The following is a 23,141-nucleotide window of genomic DNA, read 5'->3' on the forward strand; positions in this document are numbered from 1 at the left end:
GAGGTAACCGTTAAGCAAGCGCTCGCGTTCTCTGTTTCGTGTTTGTGTGGCGGGGGTTAGTTAGGCGTGCTTGTCTCTGTTGTGCTTAACACGCGGAGACCGCGCTGTAAACGCGTTCGCTGTTGCGAATGAGTGCGGTGTTCGCGTTTAGTTAGCGTTTGTTATTTTCCTTATCTTCTCATTGTATGATTTGCTGTGCCTTTGCTACTCTCGTGCCCTGTCTTGCTTAAGCCTTGTGTCACCTCTAGCAATCGCCTCTCTCGCGATTGCGTTCCTACTTTGTTTCTGCTGTTGTGTGTGCACCGTCGCGGGTTGGCGACTAGATTGGTGCACATACATACATTCTGTCTCTGTGCTCATTCTCATTCGCAATCGCTTCCCTTGCGACTGCGTTCTCACTTGGTTTCCTCTGTTGTGTGTCCACCGTCGCAGGTTGGCGGCTAGATTGATGGACATACATACATTCCTCATCTGTGCTTATTCGGTCTTGTGTCGCTGTTAGCAATCGCCATCTCTTGCGGTTGCCTTCTTACCTGATCTTCATGGTTGTGTGTTCATCGTCACAGGGCGGCGACTAGATTGGTGGACACACATACCCTCTGTCGCTTTGATCTCTCTCTTTCAGGGCTATCTTGCCCTGCGTTTCTTCCCTTCGTACAATTCCTGTCTGGCGTCTGTGGCAGGGCAGAGGAGCTGTTCCTCTGCACTCCACAGCTCCACCTGCCGACAGGAATTTCCCTCTACAGGTGCGTTGCACCTTTTGCTGGGTTCCCTCAAATTATACGCTTGTGGAGGATTTCCGCAGTGTCAGTGCACGTCCTGTGCGCTGATCACGGAGAGAATTCCACAATCGTTACACTGTGAGGTCATTTTGGAGAAAAAAAAACTATACTTACCTCAGGAAAAGGAAGCCTCTAGATCAGTGATGGCTAACCTTGGCACTGCAGCTGTGGTGGAGCTACAAGTCCCATGAGGCATTGCAATACTCTCACAGCTCTAAGTATAACTCGGGGAAGGCAGAGGCATGATGGGATTTGTAGTTTTGTCACAGCTGGAGTGCCAAGGTTAGCCATCACTGCTTTAGATCCTTATTGAAGCTTTCCCCCTCCTCCAAGGCAAAGCCACTCCATCGTTGGGACCACCGAATAGTGTCCTCCCTGGATGTGTGCACTAATACCGCCCCGCCCTGGCGGAAATAGCAGAGTCAAATCTGGTCCATACTACTGCACAGGCACAGATGGCTTGAACCTGGGGCAGTGGCACAGATCTGGCTCTTTCAGAAGAAAGCCGAGTGGATCCGGAGGTCCCAGCATTGGAACGGCCCTGCATAGGAGGACAAGGGATTCAGAGGTTTCCTCCTCGCGAGGTAGGTATCCCTTAAGGTGACCACTAACGATACAACTTACCGAACAATCATTTCCGAACTACTATTCGTATTAATGATCAGAAATAATTGTTTGGGACCACTAACGGACAGAAATCTCTTTACCAATCCAATCAGATTGGCGGGATGGATCCAAAAATCTGATTTATTTCACTAATCTGATCTGATTGGTTAGGAGATTTTTGCCCTTTAGCGGTCCCAAACAATTATTTCCGATCGTTCATAGTAACAATTGTTCAGAAACAAACGTTTGGCAAATTGTATCGTTAGTGGCCACCTTGAGGCCTCTTGCACACTACATGAGATTCCGATTTTTTACCTGATCCGATTTTGGTTTCTGATTAAAAAACATACTGCATGCTGCTACGTTTTTTAATTGGTAGCAAAAATCGGACGTATAAAAAAATCGTAATCGCATTTAGTCTGCAAGAGGCCTAAGGGCTCTTTCACACTAGGGCCCGTTTCCTGCATTTTGACGCAAAGTCAAAACTTTGCGTTAACCAAGGTAAAATGAAAGTCCATAGACTTTCATTTTACCTTTCACACCTGACGCTGCGTTGCGGTTCGACGCACCCGGGAGCTTTTAAGCGTCGGGAGCCGGCTTTTTCCCGTCGGGTGAATTAATAGCTGCCGCTGCTGATTGCGGCGCACCGCAGCATCCCGACAACACGCTGCAGGGTATTCAACACATGCAGGAGAACGGCTCCTGCACGCGTTGTTAGATGCAGGGCTGGATTTACCATAAGGCACTGTAGGCGCGTGCCTACAGGCGCCTGATGATGGAGGGGCGGCTCACTCCCCTCCTCTAGTGCCTCCCTCCTACCTTATGCAGAGTCCTGAGCAGAGTGTAAATGAAAGTTTAGTCACCTGGCTCTCGGCATTCCACTGACAAGATCTCGCTTTAGTCGGGGCCACCATTAGCTACTTAATACTGTGAGGGTACCTCTGGCTACTTAATGCTAAGGGACATCTGTAGTTACGTATGATGCGTAAGGGAGAAGTGACAGCTGGGTCAGCCAGCACACTTACGGTGCGGTTCGAAGAGGGTTTCTGGGTTCCTGGAGGGCAGAGTCTAGGGTGCCAGGACATCAGTGCCCATAGGCTCCTGTAGTGTAAATCTGGGCCTGGTTAGATGTGAAAGAGCCCTAGGGGGCACTCTGTTTTGCTTCAGGTACATCTTATATTTTCCACTGCTCTTGAGATACTCTTGAGAAAAGTTTGGGCACACAAACTTTTGCCTGCTTTTAAACTCTTTGATTAGACAAGACACAGAACACTTATATCGTGCTTTTCTCCTGGTGGACTCAAAGCGCCAGAGCTTCAGCCATTAGGACGTGCTCAGTAGGTAGTAGCAGTGTTAGGGAGTCTTGCCCAAGGTCTCCTCACTGAATAGTTGCTGGCTTACTGAACCGGAAGAGCCCAGATTCAAACCCTGGTCTCCTGTGTCAGAGGCAGAGCCCTTAACCATTCCACTATCCAGCTGATGTCAAGTCACTTTCAGAGTACTGTACTTGTCAGGACTCAGGAGCCCAAACTGCAATTGCTGTAGACTGCAATTTTCCTCGAGGAAATGTGGTCTGTGCTCCCCCTCCTTGTACCCCAAAGGACAAAGTTGCAAGGTTGAGCACAGAACTGTTGCTCTGAAGCTCAAGTTCACATCCCTATGGCGACAGGTACTGCCCATGTCTACATATTAAGACTGAATTTTAAATAGCACCCATGTGAGTGTGATGAAAGTGTTTTTTACTTTTATTGTGGCTGCATTCTGCTGCTGTTCACCTGTCTCATTTGCGCAGATTTGGTTTATTAACCCTTGCAATGAAAAAAAGGGATGTAGGGTAAATATTGTGTCACATGTCAATTTCAGATATAAATACATCAAACAACCTAGTGTATGTTTTGAACTCGCACTTTAACAAAATGAGGGGGCTTGTGAAACTGGCAGGCACTTTACGGAGTGTTTTACACAAAGAGAAATGTAGTGAATTAATCCGTGCAGTGGATGTATACAAAAAAGAAGAAATTATAAGCAGAATGAGATGTTTTAAAACAGCCTGATTGCAGGTTTGTTCACATCCGCCCCATGTCTGCTTTGTGGGTGCAAGAATATGGTCTCAATAACTCCCTTATATTGTGGCTGATGGTAACTACTCTGTGGAATGCAAGGCCGCAGAGGAAGATAAGAAGATGGAGGCTGCAGAGAGCTGTAGAGGGGGGGGAGGAGGGGGGTCACTGAAGTAACAGGAGGACAGTATTCAGAATATTTTTCACTGAGAGTCAAAGAGGCAGAAAGCAGAGTTCGTAGACAATGTGGGCCTGATTTACAAAGATTCTCCCTGATCCCGAGAGATCGAATGAGGTGTGCAAAACTCGGCCTGGATGTAATAACTGTGGTCTAAGAGGTGGCAAAAGGGAGTGACGAGGCACCCAAAATGTAATAAAACTTTGTTAAATCAATTAAATGAGAAAAAGTTATGGTGGCTTACCTCAAATGAAGACAAATTCTTATAATAAATGAATTTTATTAGCGCTGGCAATGCGTTTCGTGGCTCAGAGCCCACTTCCTCAGGCCAAATCAAGTGCCAGAGAAGTGCAATGAGACGACAGAGGGCGCCTTTGTCGGCTCATAAAGGAGATAAACTAGTAAAAAACCTGTCAGACTTTTACTGCCTACTGTAAGTGACAGTGACATGGGAGACAAGTAATTTATAGTGCATTTTACCCAGGAAGATCTGTACTTCTCATATCTACAGTGGCTTGCAAAAGTATTCGGCCCCCTTCAAGTTTTCCACATTTTGTCACTTTACTGCCACAAACATGAATCAATTTTATTGGAATTCCACGTGAAAGACCAACACAAAGTGATGTACACGTGAGAAGTGGAATGGAAATCATACATGATTCCAAACATTTTTTAAAAATCAATAACTGCAAAGTGGGGTGTGCGTATTTATTCAGCTCCCTTTGGTCTGAGTGCAGTCAGTTGCCCATAGACATTGCCTGATGAGTGCTAATGACTAAATAGAGTGCACCTGTGTGTAATCTAATGTCAGTACAAATACAGCTGCTCTGTGACGGCCTCAGAGGTTGTCTAAGAGAATATTGGGAGCAACAACACCATGATGTCCAAAGAACACACCAGACAGGTCAGGGATAAAGTTATTGAGAAATTTAAAGCAGGCTTAGGCTACAAAAAGATTTCCAAAGCCTTGAACATCCCATGGAGCACTGTTCAAGCGATCATTCAGAAATGGAAGGAGTATAGCACAACTGTAAACCTACCAAGACAAGGCTGTCCACCTAAACTCACAGGCCGAACAAGGAGAGCGCTGATCAGAAATGCAGTCAAGAGGCCCATGGTGACTCTGGAGGAGCTGCAGAGATCTACAGCTCAGGTGGGGGGAATCTGTCCATAGGACAACTATTAGTCGTGCACTGCACAAAGTTGGCCTTTATGGAAGAGTGGCAAGAAGAAAGCCATTGTGAACAGAAAAGCATAGGAAATCCCGTTTGCAGTTTGCCACAAGCCATGTGGGGGACACCGCAAACATGTGTAAGAAGGTGCTCTGGTCAGATGAGGCCAAAATGGAACTTTTTGGCCAAAATGCAAAACGCTATGTGTGACGGTAAACTAACACTGCACATCACTCTGAACACACCATCCCCACTGTCAAATATGGTGGTGGCAGCATCATGCTCTGGGGGTGGTTCTCTTCAGCAGGGACAGGGAAGCTGGTCAGAGTTGATGGGAAGATGGATGGAGCCAAATACAGGGCAATCTTGGAAGAAAACATCTTGGAGTCTGCAAAAGACTTGAGACTGGGGCAGAGGTTCACCTTCCAGCAGGACAATGACCCTAAACATAAAGCCAGGGCAACAATGGAATGGTTTAAAACAAAACATTAGAAGATTAGCAGCAAAGAAAATATTCTCATACTTTTATTTTCAGGTATATAGTGTTTTTTCTAACATTGCATGATTCTATAATATGTGCAGATTACACAACACTCAGCATTCAAAATGAGTCTTTCAGAGCAGTCTGTGACCTAATGAACTCTCCTCTGGCAGAGGAAAAGTAAACATTTCAATTACAGTTGAGATAATAAAAGTCAGATAACAGCCCTCTCCACGACTAAAGCAGGCCATACACTGGCTCGATTCGCGGCCGTTTCGACAGCAGATTCGATCCTGGGATCGAATCTGCTGCCAATCGTTCGCGGTAAACGCAGCCGCCGATCCGATTTCCTCCCGAAATCGGATCGGTCCATCGATCGCGCCGTGCGGGAAATTATCCTCGATCGCCCGCGGGTAAAGTGCGCGTCGCTAGCGGCGGCCGATCCGATCAAGTGTACATTACCTGAGGCTGGCTCCCGGGCGTCTTCTCCACGCTGCACGGCTCTGTTCCGGCTCCATCCATCCCGGCGCTTCCTGTGTCACTGCAGTGACCAGGAAGTTCAAATAGAGGGCGCTCTATTTGAACTTCCTGGTCACGGAGTAACACAGGAAGCGCCCTAATGGAGCCGGAACAGAGCCGTGCAATGCGGAGAAGATGCCCGGGAGCCAGCGTCAGGTAATGTATACGGGGGGGGGGGGACAGGCGGCAGGAGCAGCTCAGCAGATGGTGAATCGGTTTCAGGCTGAAATCGATTCACAATCTGTTTGCAGTAAAGGCAGCCATACGATCCCTCTCTGATCAGATTCGATCAGATAGGGATCTGTCAGCTGGTCGATCTAATGGCACATCGACCAGTGTATGGCCACCTTAACTTGGTCGGAGAGCTTAATAGCTTTTTTGCATAGAGATAACAACTGGAGTTTCTCAACTCTTCCTGTACTGGAAACAATTAGACTGATGTATCTGATCTAAGGGCCCTTTTCCACTAGCAATCGCAATCACAAATCACAAACGCCAGTGATTGCGATTTTTCATTAATTATGTTATGCGATTGCGATTTGCGATTTTCATTTGCATTGCATTATCATTGTAAAAATCGCTCCAGCAAGCGATTGCGATTTGCGATTAGCGATTTCCAAATTGAATCACTGTAGTGGAAAATACTTTTCGTGATTTCTATGATAAAGTAACAACCCTAGCGATTTAAAAATCACTAGCGATTTGCGATTTTGCGATTCAGCAATCACAATCGCTCTAGTGGAAAAGGGCCCTTAATGTTTAATTTCTTAGCTGTACTACACATACAAATCATAATATCATAATTTTTTTTTCGCTTCAGTGTCTCTTTAAAGGGACTCCGAGCTCATCTAAAAAATAAAAGTTGTACTCACCAGGGGCTTTCTCCAGCCCAGTGCTGGTCGGGAGGTCCCACGCCAGCGTCCTGGCTCCTCTCCATGTCCCCGCTCCGGAATGGCTGACAGGCCGCAGCCCGGGCGACACTCTCCCGAGTGTCGGGCTGCTTCTTCCGCATATGACGCGGATTACGTCACACGCCGGCCGCCTCGCGTCATCACGGCGGCCGGCGTGAAAGTACTGCGCATGCGCGATTAAAGCGCGCATGCGCAGTACTTTCACGCCGGCCGCCGTGATGGCGCGAGGCGGCCGGCGTGTGACGTAATCCGCGTCATATGCGGAAGAAGCAGCCCGACACTCGGGAGAGTGTCGCCCGGGTTGCGGCCTGTCAGCCATTCCGGAGCGGGGACATGGAGAGGAGCCAGGACACCGGCGTGGGACCTCCCGACCAGCACTGGGCTGGAGAAAGCCCCTGGTGAGTACAACTTTTATTTTTTAGATGAGCTCGGAGTCACTTTAAGGAACTAGATTCGATTTACGATCTAGAACAGAACGTGTTCTTTATACAAGGTAGATCTGAAAAATGTTCCTCTATATGGAGGTTATGGCTGACCTATAGATACTCCTCTGAATTTAAACAGATCATGGAGGCGAAAAGTTAAAGTAGTGCGCTGTCACCTTCTTCGTTCTCTCCCCATGAGCATTTTAGTTTCAAACCGACTCTAAGGCATTGATTGTTATCCTGTAGTACTTAAAGGGCAATTCACCCCACAAACACCCTTGAGACTCCCCTAGTTATAAGGTCCGGTTTAAAGACATACTCTTTGGCCTTTTTTCTTCTTTTTTCTTTTATTTTCCCTTTTGTTATCAATATATAGATAAAATAGAGTCCAATTTTTGAGAACATTTCCTGCTTTAGACCCCATCTCTCGTCTAAACAATTTAGGTTTTGAAATGTTTTATACAAATGTTCATGTCTCCATCGAAGCACTTCTAAATACTCTAAATATGCATGCTCTGTCCATAAAGATACCATTGTATTGTCAATGAGAATGTCATGCAGTTACTGTATCATTAAGGTGCATTGTATTGTTATCGTTCTCTAAATAAAAGATTTAGAAAAAAAAAAAAGAAAGAGGGACACAAGCCACGCCCCTGACACACCCATAGTCACGCATACCATAAAGATTTCATAAGAAAAATATGTTGTTTTATAATTCAAACCACACTGGTCCTTTTCTATACTGGTTCTTTTTCCTTCATAGTAACATTTGAAACTTAGTAATTTAATACATTTAAAGGATGGGAATAGAGTTTAGAGTCAATCAAACACAATTTTTTTAGTAGAGAAACATATATATTTACATAGAAAGATGGACAAAGTCCTGAAAGAGGGAAAAATAAGGAGGAAAGAGGGACCAGAGGGACAAGGCCCCCCAAAGAGGGACTGTCCCTCCAAAAGAGGGACAGTTGGGAGCTATAGAAGCAGTTGAGTTTTTGTGCAGGTGGAGGGAAAAAAAACCTGGGTTGTTAGCATTGCAAACACAGTATAGATCCCAGGCTTGAAGAGAAGTGCAAATTGGACTTGTGATTAGTTTTGGTCATTCGCTGGAATCAGCACTTAAAGGGCAACTGAAGCCAGAGGGAAATGGAAGCTGCCATATTTATTTCCTTTTAAGCAATACCAGATGTCTGGTAGTCCTGCTGATCTTCTGCCTCTAATACTTTTAGCCATAGACCCTGAACAAGCATGCAGCAGATCTGATGTTTCTGACCTTATTGTCAGATCTGCCGAGATTAGCTTCATGCTTATGTCTGCCATTATTCAGACACTACTGCATCCTAATAGACCAGCAGGACTACCAGGCAACTGGTATTGTATAAAAGGAAATAAATATGGCAGCCTCCATATACATCATCTCACTACAGTTCTCCTTTATTTTATTTTTCCAATGTGCTAGGGGGAGATGGGTGATTGTACAGTGACCAGATTTTTCTTAGCTCAACCTGGGACGGAGGGGGGTGCTATTATGGCGCACGAAGCGTGCCATGCCCAAAAAAATAGGCATGACCATGATGGCAAAATGGGCGTGTCCATGACATGGTGTGGACAGAGCGAACTGTACTGTAACTCTGAGGCAGTGGGCCAGAGTTTCCTCCCAAAACACAGATAGGCAATGTGACCCTAAAGGTAATTACGCAATGTTCCACAAACCCACAAGAAAGCAGTGTTCCCACAATGATGTGGTGAAATGGAAGATTTGCATCATGGATGTTAGTCCATGACATGACTATGTACTCTGTAAAGTGCTACATAAATACATAATAATGATATGACAGAACATTAGACTTTGACTATGGCCGGGATTAGATTGTGAGTCCGCCAAGGACATGCAGGGCCGGCCCACCCATGAGGCGGGGTGAAACTTTTGCCTCAGGCGGCACTTCTGGGGGGGCGGCACCCGCCCGTCCATGTGTGTGGGGGGCCGCCCGAGCTGGAGGGGATAGCGGGCAGGAAGGGGGTATTGGGCTAGCGGCGGGGAGGGGGGTCGGACCCCCCCCTCCCTCGCCTGGGTCCCCCGTCCTCCGCTCCCCTCCAGCTTTAAAAAGGTCCGTGCTGTGGCTGCAGCTATTTCGTAAGAGGCAACGGGCGGGGATTACTCACCTCTTCCTCGTTCCAGGCCAGCGTGCGCTCCACTGACGTCACTTCCTGCTACGCCGCAGGAAGTGACATCAGTGGAGCGCACGCTGGCCTGGAACGAGGAAGAGGTGAGTAATTCCCGCCCGTTGCCTCTTACGAAATAGCTGCAGCCACAGCACGGACCTTTTTAAAGCTGGAGGGGAGCGGAGGACGGGGGACCCAGGCGAGGGAGGGGGGGGTCCGACCCCCCTCCCCGCCGCTAGGCCCAATACCCCCTTCCTGCCCGCTATCCCCTCCAGCTCGGGCGGCCCCCCACAACAACGGCTTGGGGGGGGCGGGCGGCGGCGATTTCTTTGAAAATTGCCTCAGGCGGCAAAAAGTCTAGGGCCAGGCCTGAGGACATGACTACATTCTCTGTAAAGTGCTGCTTTAGATGCCAGTGCTATATAAATACATAATAATATGGCAGGACATGAGACTATAACTATGGTAGGATTAGATTGTCTGCGAAATCTGCAGAAACTGCTGATGCTACAGCATTAGCATATCATTTAATAATTATGGGCCCCCAAAATGCCAAATCCTGCAACAATAACCCCAAAGTTTCAAATGCAGTCTCATCAAAAAATAATTGCAGCAACCGTTACCTCCGACAAATGAAATGCAAATACCTTTACCTCTTACATATGAAATGAAGCAGAAAACGCTTACCACGACTCTGCAAACGTTAAATGAGGCAATCATTACCTCATGCGGCCACAGAGTCTCACGCCTGGGACACCCAGCGGTCAAAAGTGGGATATAACCTGGGACACATTGCAACCTGGGACAGGGGAACCTGGGACGTGTCCCAGGTAAAACGGGACGTCTGGTCAGTGCAGTGATTGGCATGGATCCAGAGGGTCTGTACTTCCTTGCACTAGAGCTAGAGCAGGATCATCCACTAGGCAACCTGGACAGGTGCCTGGGGCCTAGTGGGTGTCAAGGAGCCCACCTGCCACCTTCTCTGACCTCTCTCCACCTCAGCTTACCAAAAGGACCACACGGGGGCCTCACATCTACTACCTTCTACTACCATTACATCTTAATCCATCTCTGACTAGAGCAATGACGTAACCCCCATCAGTGGCAATGAGGTGTTGGGCCAGTGACCACTTGTGTGCTGTAGCTCCACCCCCTTGCTTGCGTTACAGCAAAATTGCGTTATTATGCGGCATTGCCTGGTGCTGGCGAGGATAAAAGTGCCAGGCTTTGTCCGACACTTTGATCCGTATAGGGTGCAGCCATGCCAGACTAAGGTCAGCAATGGCGCCCTAAGTGATCAGTCCAAAAGTGCCCAAATATTATTATGATGTGGGGGATGGGGCCAGCAGCGATCAAAGAATTAGTCTGTTCGGATTATACAAATGTTAGGATTACCGTATATGTCGGATTTTGTTCAGCAACATCGCCATCTAGTGGCAGCCAGTTTTCTTATACATGACACTGATCCTATGGAGGAAAATGCCTACGTAAGGAATCCGTTTTATTTTTTCCCCTGGAGCTGGGTTTTTAAGCAGATCCGAACTCAGAACTTACTTTCTAAAAAGAACTTCCTGCTCTAAAAGATAAGCTTAATCTCCTTTAAAGAAAAATCATTTCTTTGTTACAGCTGACACACATCCTGCAATAAATCCGCAGTGTGTCTACTTCCTGCTTTCATGGAAGCAGACATAGAGTTTACATCCCGTGTTTACAAAGTAGCTGCCCTGCCGAGGCAGCCAGCTAACACCGCTGAGAGATCAAATTACATCTGTGATTAGTCATAGATGAGTGGGAATTATACAGGCTAAACTCTCTAAATACATACAGGGTGCATTTCTTTTTGTTTTCCTTCTGTCCTGTGTAAGAGTTCAGGTCCACTTGAACGGAGCGATTCTTTGCGGGAGCCTCGGATAAATCCGTTGGTAGAAAACTCCTTTAATTCAGTCGGAAGCCTTTTGAGCCTGTCTCCTAGATCTCTAACCCTGCGCTCTCTTAAACGCCACTTATCCAGAGACAGGGCCGACCTGTAATTGCGCCTCGCATTCAGACGGCGTTGTCAATTTCACATCTACCATTATCACCAATATAATTCTGACCATTATCACGTCCGATTCTGGCTCCCACATCCTTTGTCCTTGTCTGCTCCTCTCTCTCTTAATATCCCCTGATTGATGAACATCAATTTTCTATTTCAGGCCTTCCTGTAGGCCGCATCATTATCCATTCAGCGCGAGAGCTCTGGGACTTGTCAGAGGAGGCACAATGGGCTTTCTGTCTGTCTGCTGTCACATCCCTCTATTGTTACCCGCGCAGATGACTATGAACAGGCTCTGCTCTTTGTCTGGTAATAGCACAGGTGTATGTGTGAGCGAGTCCACGGCCGCAGCGGCGGAACCGGCATTTATATAGGCTGAACGGGACACCTGTCATTAAATCCAACAACAGCGAAACTATTAATACACCCTTATCTCCAATTAACTCCACTTTCCCTGAGGAAAGTACAAAAAACAATCCTCATTAGGTCAACTATATCCATTGTAAGTTGTTTTTTTTAGCAAGCTGTACAGCCTAGACTTTCTGTTACTTTTCTGGAGTTACTGACAAGCCATTACCCTGTTTTGCCGCAGGGTAGCGCTACGCCAATGAAAGTCTATGCGGAAATGCATACCTGGCGCAGTGTGAGATGATCCACCAGAAGTACCCAATTCGCCGCAACAGTGCGTTGTAGGGCAACATGCACGGCGACGTGCAGCAAACTGGAGGTCATGTAAGTCTATAGCGACGTAGCTTTTTTTCTTCCGTTTTGCATGCGGGGAAGCGTATTTTTTCAATACACTGTTGCGCAATTCGATTTTCAACTACAGGAAGTGAGCACTAGAGAACCCCACTTCCTGCTTTACTTGCAGCCAGAAGGGAGATTATCGCACATTGCCACGGTAATCCCCGAAAGCTATTTTTAGTGGTGCGATTCCCATAGCGCCGGTTTGCAGTGTGGAACCGGCCTTAGCTGAATCTGTTTGTAAGTTGGAAGAGCATATTTTTCTATTATTGCATTTTTCTTTTTTTCTGCCCACTCGGCCCTCACTAGCCCTCTTGCGCCATCTGTGCCCTGTCTGTGCCTCTACTGCCACCTGTGCCCCCTCTGCACCTTCACTGCCCTGCTTTGTGCCACCAATGTTGTCCCTCCCTCTCCCGCCACCCTCGTCTCTTCTGCTGCCCTTTGTGCCACCAGTGTCTCCCATGCCTTCACTGTACCCTTTTGTGCCTAACCTGCTCCCCTTTCTGCCACCTGTGCCCCCTTTGTGTAGCCACTGCCACACTTTGTGCCTACCAGTGTCCCTCCGTGTTTCCACTACCCCTGTTTGTGTCTACCAGTGTTACCCCCTGTACCACCACAACCCCTATTGCACACACCAGTGTTCCCCTAAAGGGCCACCTGCTGGTGGGCAGTGAAAGTTCACAATTACAGTTCAGGCACATACTGCCATCAGCAGGTGAAACAACATATTGCACTATACCTGATTTTGTGATCAGCCCCAGGATTGTAAAAATGCAGTCCAAGCCCCGTGCAGGGACATTTTATGGGAAGCAGGAAATTTGGGCGCATGAGGCAGGTGGACAAAAAGGGCGCCGCCATTCACTCCCATAATAAATATCGTTTAAATCGGCGCCCAACAGGAAAAAAGGGCGCCGGAGAAAAATAACGTTTTAAAAGCGGCGCCCGGAGACTTTTAATGTTTTATAACTGTTTCTCATGATTACACATTATTTAATGATTTATAATTTTTAAAACATTATTTTTAAACGAAAAACAGTACAATATTTTTTAAAACATTACTTTTAAACGAAAAACCGTACAATTTTTTTTTTTTTTTGCATTTTTAAACGAAAAACCGCACCATATTTTTTTAAAACGTTATTAATACTTATCACAGGGGGGTCTTAGGTATAGGCACCAACAGGGGGGTCTTAGGGTTAGGCACCAACAGGGGGGTCTTAGGGTTAGGCACCAACAGGGGGGTCTTAGGGTTAGGCACCAACAGGGGGGTCTTAGGGTTAGGCACCAACAGGGGGGTCTTAGGGTTAGGCACCAACAGGGGGGTCTTAGGGTTAGGCACCAACAGGGGGGTCTTAGGGTTAGGCACCAACAGGGGGGTCTTAGGGTTAGGCACCAACAGGGGGGTCTTAGGGTTAGGCACCACCAGGGGGGTCTTAGGGTTAGGCACCAACAGGGGGGTCTTAGGGTTAGGCACCAACAGGGGGGTCTTAGGGTTAGGCACCAACAGGGGGGTCTTAGGGTTAGGCACCAACAGGGGGGGTCTTAGGGTTAGGCACCAACAGGGGGGTCTTAGGGTTAGGCACCACCAGGGGGTCTTAGGGTTAGGCACCAACAGGGGGGTCTTAGGGTTAGGCACCAACAGGGGGGTCTAGGGGTTAGGGATAGGTACAGGGAGGGTTCTGTGTGAGAGTAGGGTTAGGTATAGCTTTAGTAAAATTCTTATTAATGTTTTATAAAACGTTATTATAAATTTCAATTTTTAAACAGGGAAGATTAACGTTTTTAAAATTGCCGATTTTATACACATTATTTAATGATTTATAACTTTATAAAACATTATTTTTAAACAAAATATAACACAAAATTTTTTAAACATTATTCATGATTATCTTTTAAAACCCTGCGCCCTTTTTTCCCGGCGCCCTTTTTTAACGTACGCCATTTTATGACTGTATGAGCTCCATACCACATGCCTAAAGTACAATAAGGTGATGTGCCAGAATTGTCTTTCTATCTCTCCAATCACCACAAACCATACCAAACCTACTAATGTACCCTCTTACCTCCACAAACTCATTTATACTCACCTGGGAAAGGGGTGTGTCTTCATGGGTCGTGTAACCACACCATCGACACGGGCAGCCACAATAATCTTGGGCAGCCGAGTCTGGATTGCGCTGTCCCAGTGCTGCATCTACTCAGAACTCTTTCATGTAACATCCGAAGACTTCTCTCTTCAATTGCCATGTGCCCAAGCTTATTGAAAGAATGAGGGGGGAGCGTGCTTGATTTATGTAGCTTGACAGGTCCCCTAGCAGCGCATATCAGTTGTAAAAGAGGAAACTCATATCTACACTGATCAATCAACGATCTGTTTAGGTCACCACAATTCTCCTGCTCTTTGTTTAAATCATGTAGTCTAGGAGGAGGGACTTTGTATGCAGCCAACAGGCAACACTCACATCTGCTTCAGGCTGGAAATGGCGTGTCATTTTCAGGATGCTGCATACTGTCATCCACACCACTGGACTCTGGATCAACAGCTAAACTCTGTGTCGTAAGAAACCACCCACTTATGTCCATATACTCAACTCTAAAGCCTCATACACATTTATGGGGCATGTCACCCGATGGGGATTGGTACCTGATGCCTTGGCGACACTGCATGGCCAGACGTGTCACGAGCCTGCCAGAGATCAGTGCCACAACTGGGGGAAATAGATTAAAACTATTGATATGGCAGGCTGGAAAGATCATGCTTAAAAGAGGACAGTCTGGTGTGCAGCGGTAGCGGCGTCCGATTTCCAAACAGCTGACGGACCTTACAGACCCCCCTGCTGGTCTCCCCCCATGCAAAATGTGTAACCCCCACGCTGTGCAGAGTCTTGGCAGTGGAGCTTACGCTCGCCTGTCCGTCTGATGCACTCCTCCTGTGTCTTCTCTATCCCGCCACCAGGAGCCTGTACCCCAAGACCTGATGGCATTCATATGCTCAAGTACATGCCTCCGGGGTACAAGTGCTCAGCAGGGATGGGTAGAAGACACAGGAGGAGAGCGACATCATACACGTGAGCCCAGGGGGTACACGTTACATGAAGGAGACCTGGGGGGCCCAGTTGGCGGAGGTGGCTCCACAGATTTTATGCTGAAATCTTTTGGAAATCTGTGGGCAGTGTGTGGCAGCAGGGCCGACCTTCAAGGCATCACGGGGGGGGGGGGGGGGGCTGGTTGCTTTATAGGGCCCGAGTGAATCTGGGACCTGGCGAACTGTACCGCACATGGACCCCAGCTGCAGTCTGTGTCTGTCCATGTCTGTCCTTCTGGTCTCCCATTAATATGATGAAAGGTGTCGGGAGGCTCATGCAGGAGTTATCTTGGCCAGGTAGTGATTAAGGTAAACCTAAAATGAATGGGGGAAAAGTATTTTTACTTACTTGGGGTTCCTTCTAGCCCCCTGTAGTTCATCAGCTTCCTTAATACCCTTCTGGTCCTATCCATTGTGCTCCTGTGAAGTCACAATTCAGCTGAGTTGTGGGGCACTGTTCCGGGCAGGGCTGGTTCTAGCTCCTATGGGGGCCCGCCAGAAACCCCCCCAATCACTGTACTGCTGTAGGTTGCTCTACCCCAGGTATAGATAGCCAGATGTGGCCCCAGAGTTAGGTAGCCCCCCCCCCCAGTATAAATAGTTAAGGTGCGTACACACGTCTGATTTTTCCAAACGACCGGTCATTCCGCTTGGCGGATCGGTCAAAACCAGTCTTATCAGTTGAACGATTGTTTGTACATATGTCTGACTTGACGTCCAAATGACCGGTTGTCTGGAAAAATCAGACGTGTGTATGTACCTTAAAGAGAACCTGTACTGAGTAAAAATATTTAAAATAAACACATGAGGTAACTTCAAATGAACATTACATTGTTACCTTGCCATCAGTTCCTTTCAGAAGCTCACCATTTTCTTCTGACAATAATCCCTTCCAGTTCTGACAATATTTTGTCAGATCTCAAATATATCAGTTGCTGTCAATAAAATATCAGTTGCTGTCAGTTATAGCTGAGAGGAAAACTGATGTACCAGGTAATGTCCATGTTTCCCTATGGCTCAAGTGGGCGATGTTACAGTTTAACTGTGTGCTGACCAGAAAGCTGTTATGGATAATGGCCATTTTCAAAATGGAGGACGGAAAATTCCCTTGATCACAGGGAACAAACAGGACACGGGACAGGAGAAAGACACTGAGGAGTAGACTACATGGAAGGTAAGTATGACTTGTGTATGCTTATTTTGAATTTTAATTTTCAGTTCAGGTTTTCTTTAAGGTGCGCCTCCAAGTATTAGGTAGCCCCCCCCCTCCCCCAGTATAGATAGATGTGTCCCCAGTATTAGACAGCCCTCAGTATATATAACCAGATGTGTCCCCAGGACTGGAAAGCCTCCCCCTATTATAGCCAGATGCACCCCCAAGGAATACATAGTCCCCTACAGTACATATAGCCAGGGCCGGATTTCTGGGAAGGCTACAAAGGCCATGGGCTAGGGCGCTAAAATCAGATAAGCTAAGAAGGGCAGCAGGATTTGGAGAGAGAAGAGGTCATATGTCAAAGTAAATCACCTCTTCTGGTCCCGCAGCCAGCCAGCCAGCACCCTGCTTTGCACTAATAGCTGAATTCCAGAGTTCCTCAATCTCTGCTGCTTTCTCTCACACTTCCTGATGTGTTATGACAATCATTCTTCTTTATGAAGGACATACAAGTTGATGTGAGAAATGCCAGGGATTTACATTACAAACCAGATAGAACTAAGTTCCGCTGAGTTTTAATGCAGGCATTCACAAACATCAGTCAGCTCTGCTATTTTCTTCACCTTCTCTTTTACAGCTGTGACACTGACCCCAGCAGCTATTAATTACATCAAATCAAATCAAAAATAGCTTCCGATTTATTGCAGGATTTATATCAGCTGTAACAAAGAAATGTTTTTCTTTAAAGGTTATGTTATTGCATATCTTTTAGAGCAGAGAGGAAGTTTTGAGTTCAGATCTGCTCTAATTACAACAGAACATCCAAAGTGGGTCTTGACAAGATGTTTGCTAGTTACCTGTTCTCTGTTTTGGATGGGCTTCTCTCCATTGCACTGCCCTGCCACCTGTTTGTGGCTCTGACTGCAGCCAGTCGCACAGAGGACAAAGAAGCTGTGCATGCTCTGGCCACTCGTGCTCCCTGTAATTTCTCGCTCCTGCCCAGATGTGCACAGCAACCGAGGCCGGTACAGTGTTATGCATTCTTGACAAGTACCTGTCATACATCAGCGTCATTTCTCAAGTATGCTTGCCCAGAACACTATTGGCTGCTGTGCACATTCGGGCAGGAGTGCATATTACAGGAATTATTTGTTGAATGGGGGGCAGAGCAGTGCAACTGAAATGAGCCCAATCAAACCAGTGATCACTTGAGTGTTGGACAGAATATTTTTTGGTGGTGGGGTAGGGGGGCGGTTGGTGACAGCAGGCCTAGGGCACTGGAAAGTACAAATCCGGCCCTGCATATAGCAAAATGTGCCCCCAAGCCTCTCCCAGTACATTTCGCCAAATGTGCCCACAAGTATTAGGTAGCCTTCCCCTAGTTCAGATAGCCAAATGTCCCCATTTTAGGCATTTCCCCCTCCCCTCCCCCCATATGCAGAGTGATGCCAGCTGAAGTGATAATAAAACTCACTTGTCAACGTTGCCGACAACTTCTGCAAGTCTTCTCCCCATCACACAGTCCATATCTCCTCGCTGCGGCTGACTCCTCCAGTGGTGCAGTAATGAGAGGCACCACTAGGGGGCAGCAGAGAGGAGACATGGAACTGTGTGAGAAGTGTGTGTGTGTGTGTGTGTGTGGGGGGGGACACTCGGGGAGGCCTTTTCTCCTTCCCCTGGCAGCCCGGCCAGAGAAATTTTAAATTTCCCTCAACTACAGTATTAGCTCTCTATTGGTCCTGGGCTCATAATAATCACTTCTATAGATACTTTGAATAGTGGTAATCATTAATAAACTGTTCCCCATCCCCTTGCACTTCTGACACTGCAGTTATCAATGGCAGGTTTTTGTGCGCTGTATCAATTGTTACGTATAGAGTGTTTGGGGGGGGCCCAATCTAAAACTTGCATCGGGGCCCACAGCTTCTAAGCTACGCCACTGACATAGTCGTTACTTTGTCCAGGCCTTCAAAGATTATGACTTGCCATGTGGGAGCAGGGGAGAGTGAGGGGGGCCCAGCAGGCTTGCCCAATATGGGGCCCAAACATTTCTGAAGGTGGCCCCTGTGTGGCAGGTAATAGATTCCTCTCTGATCACATTCAATCTATCTGTTGGTCGAATCTGCTGTCCATCTGCCAATGTATGAGCACCTTCACTCTGAGCGGCTTCAGACTACATGACCAGATTATTAACGTAGTATTTTAAGCAGCAGAAAAGCCTCATTTGACCTGAAAAAGAGTAACATTTCACTTATTTAGCAATCAGATGGTATATTTAGATCAGTGCTTGGAGAAGGGGCTGTGAGGTTTCCCTGCTGTGATCTGGATAAAACCATGTAGAAAAATAGCTGTCAGGAGAGCGGCGCACACTAGTGGCACAGACGGAGGCGATAGCTTCCTCTTCTCAGCCCTGCGCAGGGCCCTCTTTGTAGCTTTTGTCACACTCTCTGCACAGCAGAGCCATTAAGGCAGCCACCCATGCAATCCTGACATGAGTGTTTACCTCCTAAATTCCCAACTGCTTGCATTTTGCTCTGATATCAGTTGTGACAGCAGCTGGCAGAGTCACAGGAAGCCCGTTGTACTCCGCACTGTTCTTAGCGCCCACTAAAGTCAAAGAGGCCGTGTTTAACTACTTCACAGCCAAATCTTACTTACCGTTTATACTCGAGTCTAGAGATTAATTTAAAGATAAACTCCGACCAAGAATTGAACTTTATCCCAATCAGTAGCTGATACCCCCTTTTACATGAGAAATCTATTCCTTTTCACAAACAGACCATCAGGGGGCGCTGTATGACTGATATTGTGGTAAAACCCCTCCCACAAGAAACTGTGAGGACCCTGGTACTCCTGGCAGTTTCCTGTCTGTGAACCTTGTTGCATTGTGGGAAATAGCTGTTTACAGCTGTTTCCAACCGCCAAAAAAGCATGCAGCAGCTACATCACCTGCCAACAGTAAAAATGTCACCATGTAATACATGTCAGAATGTAAATCAGGGATTTAAAAAGATTTTACAATGGGCAAACACTGACAATCATTTGTACATAATTATTGTAAAAATGAAACACTTTTTTTTATTACATTATTTTCACTGGAGTTCCTCTTTAAGTCTGACTCACTAAATAAAAAAATGGGGGACGACTAGCATGCTCTCTTCTTAGATCCATTCAGTATTCAGATCCATTTAGACCCACACTATTGGAGCTGTGCTGTGGTAGTGAACTCAAAGGTTAACTGTCTGGTCTGATTGCCCTGTAGCACAGTATTCTCACTGTATATGCTATTTTCAAGATGTACTGTTGCCAGCGGATAAACTTCTTACTTTTTTGCTCAACCTAGACAACCCGTTTACTGGGGGTTTTTAACATGTTATGGATGAAAACTGCTGAAATCTGCTTGTTGCCAGGATGTAGATTTTAGCAAACCTACTCTGCCAGGAAAACTTTTATGGCTGTAATTTGCTTATCAGTGATGTTTACTTTATTTCTAACAAGGTACTGATAAGACAGAAATTAGATGAAACTATAAATTAACTCTTTCATCAACGCAATAGAACAAGTAAAACAGCCTGGTACTTTGTATGTTTTGCACTGTACATACACATGTTTATCCCATCATGTCACATGTCGCCTCGGGTAGTGTACACATTGAAGTAAATCTGAGATGAATAGACCAAAAGGGTTTTTACTTACCTGGCCGGAGGGGGCGAGAGAGGGGACAGAATGGCCACTGCTGAGTTGCTGGGGGCTAGGAGCTTCAGCAAGGCTACATCGCTGGAGGCTCTGTGAGTATTTTACCCTGCAAAGGGGGAACGTTTGTGCTTTTTCAGCCGCTTGCTCAAGCAACCGGCAAGCACATGTATCCGGCATCAGATGATCCCCACAGGGACATTGCTGTATATTGACACTATACTAAAGCACTCATATGTGGGTTAAAAGATTAATATGAGGTTTCCATTTTTACTTATCTTACCCTGCTCTCAGCCAGTCTCTGCGCCAGGCCAGAATGCTCCAGGCCACGGCAATGCGAACGTGAGCAGCGCATCTGTGTGTTTGCACATGCGCAGAAGCTACCGACCTGGCTGGGTCTGCATCCACTACTGAGGCGAGGGACACATAGGCTTCTAGAGCCTAAATGGAGTACTATACTATACTTTATGTGCTTGAGTATGACAATTTTTGGATATAGTAAACTACTTTTCCCGGCAGCCCCGTTTCTAGTGGTGGGCGGACCGAGTGACAGCCTGGAGGGGGATGGGGTGGAGCAGCGGTGGACAGAGTGCGAGTAGAGGTTAACAACTTACCTTCCTGGATCCACCGCATCCTCTTACTTCTTCTTCTCCCAGGCGTTGGTAAAAGCGCCCCCGTGATGACGTAACTGCATGTTATCACAGGGGGCGCTGGTACCAATGTAACGGACGCCTGGGAGAGGAAGAAGACAAAGGCTGCGGGGATCCCGGAAGGTGAGTTGTTACTGCGCTATGCCCACTCTCCCCCGCCACTGCGCTTATGCCAGGCTACCTATGCTGGAGGCACCTGCCTTGCTTACCTATATTGGGGGCAACTATACTGGCTACCTATACTGGAGGCTCCTACTTGGCTACCTATACTGGAGGGACCTATAGCTTGCAACCTATACTGGGGCCACCTATACTTTTTCCATGGGTGCAATATAGCCTTAAAACTGCCCTGTTTCCTGGTCCCTTGGAGTGTACTGTAAAGGGATTTTACTGTACAGCAATTTACTCTGGGAGAAATCTACATTTTATGCATGTGTTCATGGATGTGTTTTAAATGGTATACTTTTTCAAGATAGTTGTCTGTTAAGCAACTGAGCAGTTGTCCAGAGTGTGAGGTCACAGTTCATTTGACAGCTAAAACCTGACAGCTGGTCAACTGCCTCAGTTTTCTCTCCAGTGAGGAGAGGAACCTGGTTGCTGTGGTAATGAAAGCAGGTCTTGATAAGTAAGGTGATGTAGAAAGCTCTGCATGTCATTAATGTGGCTTTGCTTCTTCTTCTGTTCACAGGTGACAGAATGCTGCAAGAATGGGGCCAGCCTGCGAATACAGGGCCCGGACCAATGCTCACTGCTCCACCTAGCGGCCAGAGAAGGACACGCTGACTTAGTAACATACATCCTAGATAACGGTGAGCAGTGCCTGATCTTGCTGTAAACAACAGACCTGGTGGACTTGCCTATAGTAGTGTCAGGGTGCCCATACATCAGGCGATGATGGGCAGATCGACCAAGAGACAGATCTCTCGAATATGATGGAAGAGAGAGATCTGTTGCCGGCCCATACACCGTAGGCCAATTCCTGATCGGTTTTATGCTGAAATCGATTGGAAATTGGCCTTCTTATGCCACATCCGCCCCCTCGCCGGCCTGACGCTACCCCGCCCCCATGTTAAATGTTTCTCCCCAGTGCACCATGCTTTACCTGTCCGTGTCCACCGCTGGCTCCAGGCTTCATCCGCAATCCGCATACACCTGCCCCATCTGGTTGCCGGCGTATATGTGTCTGACGTGTGTGGCGTCAGACACACGCATTACCCCGACAACCACATGTATGCGGATTGGGAATGGAGCCTGGACTTAGCGGCAGACAGGGACAGGTTAAGCATAGTGCACCGGGGAGGAACATTCTACATTAGGGGGAACATCACCTGGGGTTCCGTTGCGTTCATCATTCATCCTGATATCGCAAGCCATTACCGCCGCACGCCCGATCGGGCAAGTCAGCCCTACATCTTGCAGCATGTTATCAGAGAGAGATCTGTTGCCTGCCCATACACCACAGGGCGATTCCCAATCAATTTCAGCATGAAATCTCTCTGGAATCGGCCTTGTGACGCTGCATCCGCCACTTCTCATGCTGATCCCCCCCCCCCCCCCCCGTGTAAAATGTGCTCGTCCCAATATTGCACACTGTTACCGCCGCTCACCCAATGAAGCATGTTGGCCCGACATCGTGCAGCATGTCCGCTCGATACATGCAACCAATTTCAGTCAGAAATTGGTTGCATTGTTGATCGTGCATGCTCTTGGCGGCACCTATTATCATCCGATTATGATAATCAAGTTGGATGGTCGATCAGCCGCCAAGACGCCTGATATATGGCCACGTTTATTGTTCATGCAAGAACTTCACAGGAAATGGTCACAGAGCGGCATATCTGTAGAGTATTTGCCAGGTGATTTCTGCAGAATGTCCATTTACTGAGAGTTCTATGCACAGAGGAATATATTGCTTGCTTGGCAGTTGGAAAAATCCTTTATTTCCCACAATGCAACGAGGTTCACAAACCGCAAACTGTAATGGCCATGGCCCTGACATCACACTGTGGGAGGGGTTTCACCACAATATCAGCCATACACATGTCCCTGATGATCTATTTGAGAAGAGGTTAAAGGAATACTATCGATGTATGCATTTATTTTTAAATGCTGTATGTTGTAGCACACATTAGGACAAGTACTAGGAGCAATTTGATTCCTCACACAGCTGTTCCTCTCAGCTGTAAAATCCTCCCTCAGTTTTGGATACAAAATGTATCTAAATACTGAGGCTCCCAGAGGGCTAGACCATGTCTCTGCACAGGGGAGTTGCTATCAACTCCTCAGTTTATAGTTTAATTATCGCCTTGCTGAAAGAATGTTGTTGATATGGTGGTAAGGGGTTAAATATTCTAGCAATGTGTGTTTATTATCTTTGCTTCTCTTTACTGATAAAGATACTAATAATGCTAATTGTAAACAGTGGTCTGCCCCTCTCAGCAGCTTGTAAAGTGGATGCAGCCTGAAATGAATCATCACAAG

General features: G+C 47.0%; 1 protein-coding gene across 19 annotated transcripts in view; it reads left to right on the top strand.

Annotated features, from left to right (window-relative positions):
- The window catches only part of DGKI (diacylglycerol kinase iota), a 599,247-nt gene that overhangs the window by 550,125 nt on the left and 25,981 nt on the right, over positions 1–23,141 (top strand). For all 19 annotated transcript variants that reach the window (XM_068277868.1, XM_068277875.1, XM_068277871.1 and 16 more), the window contains one exon: positions 21,349–21,469. In XM_068277868.1, coding sequence (XP_068133969.1) covers positions 21,349–21,469 — 121 coding nt within the window. The remainder of the gene's footprint in view (positions 1–21,348; positions 21,470–23,141) is intronic.

Source organism: Hyperolius riggenbachi, chromosome 3 (genome assembly GCF_040937935.1).
Source record: "Hyperolius riggenbachi isolate aHypRig1 chromosome 3, aHypRig1.pri, whole genome shotgun sequence".
Taxonomy (NCBI): Eukaryota; Metazoa; Chordata; class Amphibia; order Anura; family Hyperoliidae; genus Hyperolius; species Hyperolius riggenbachi.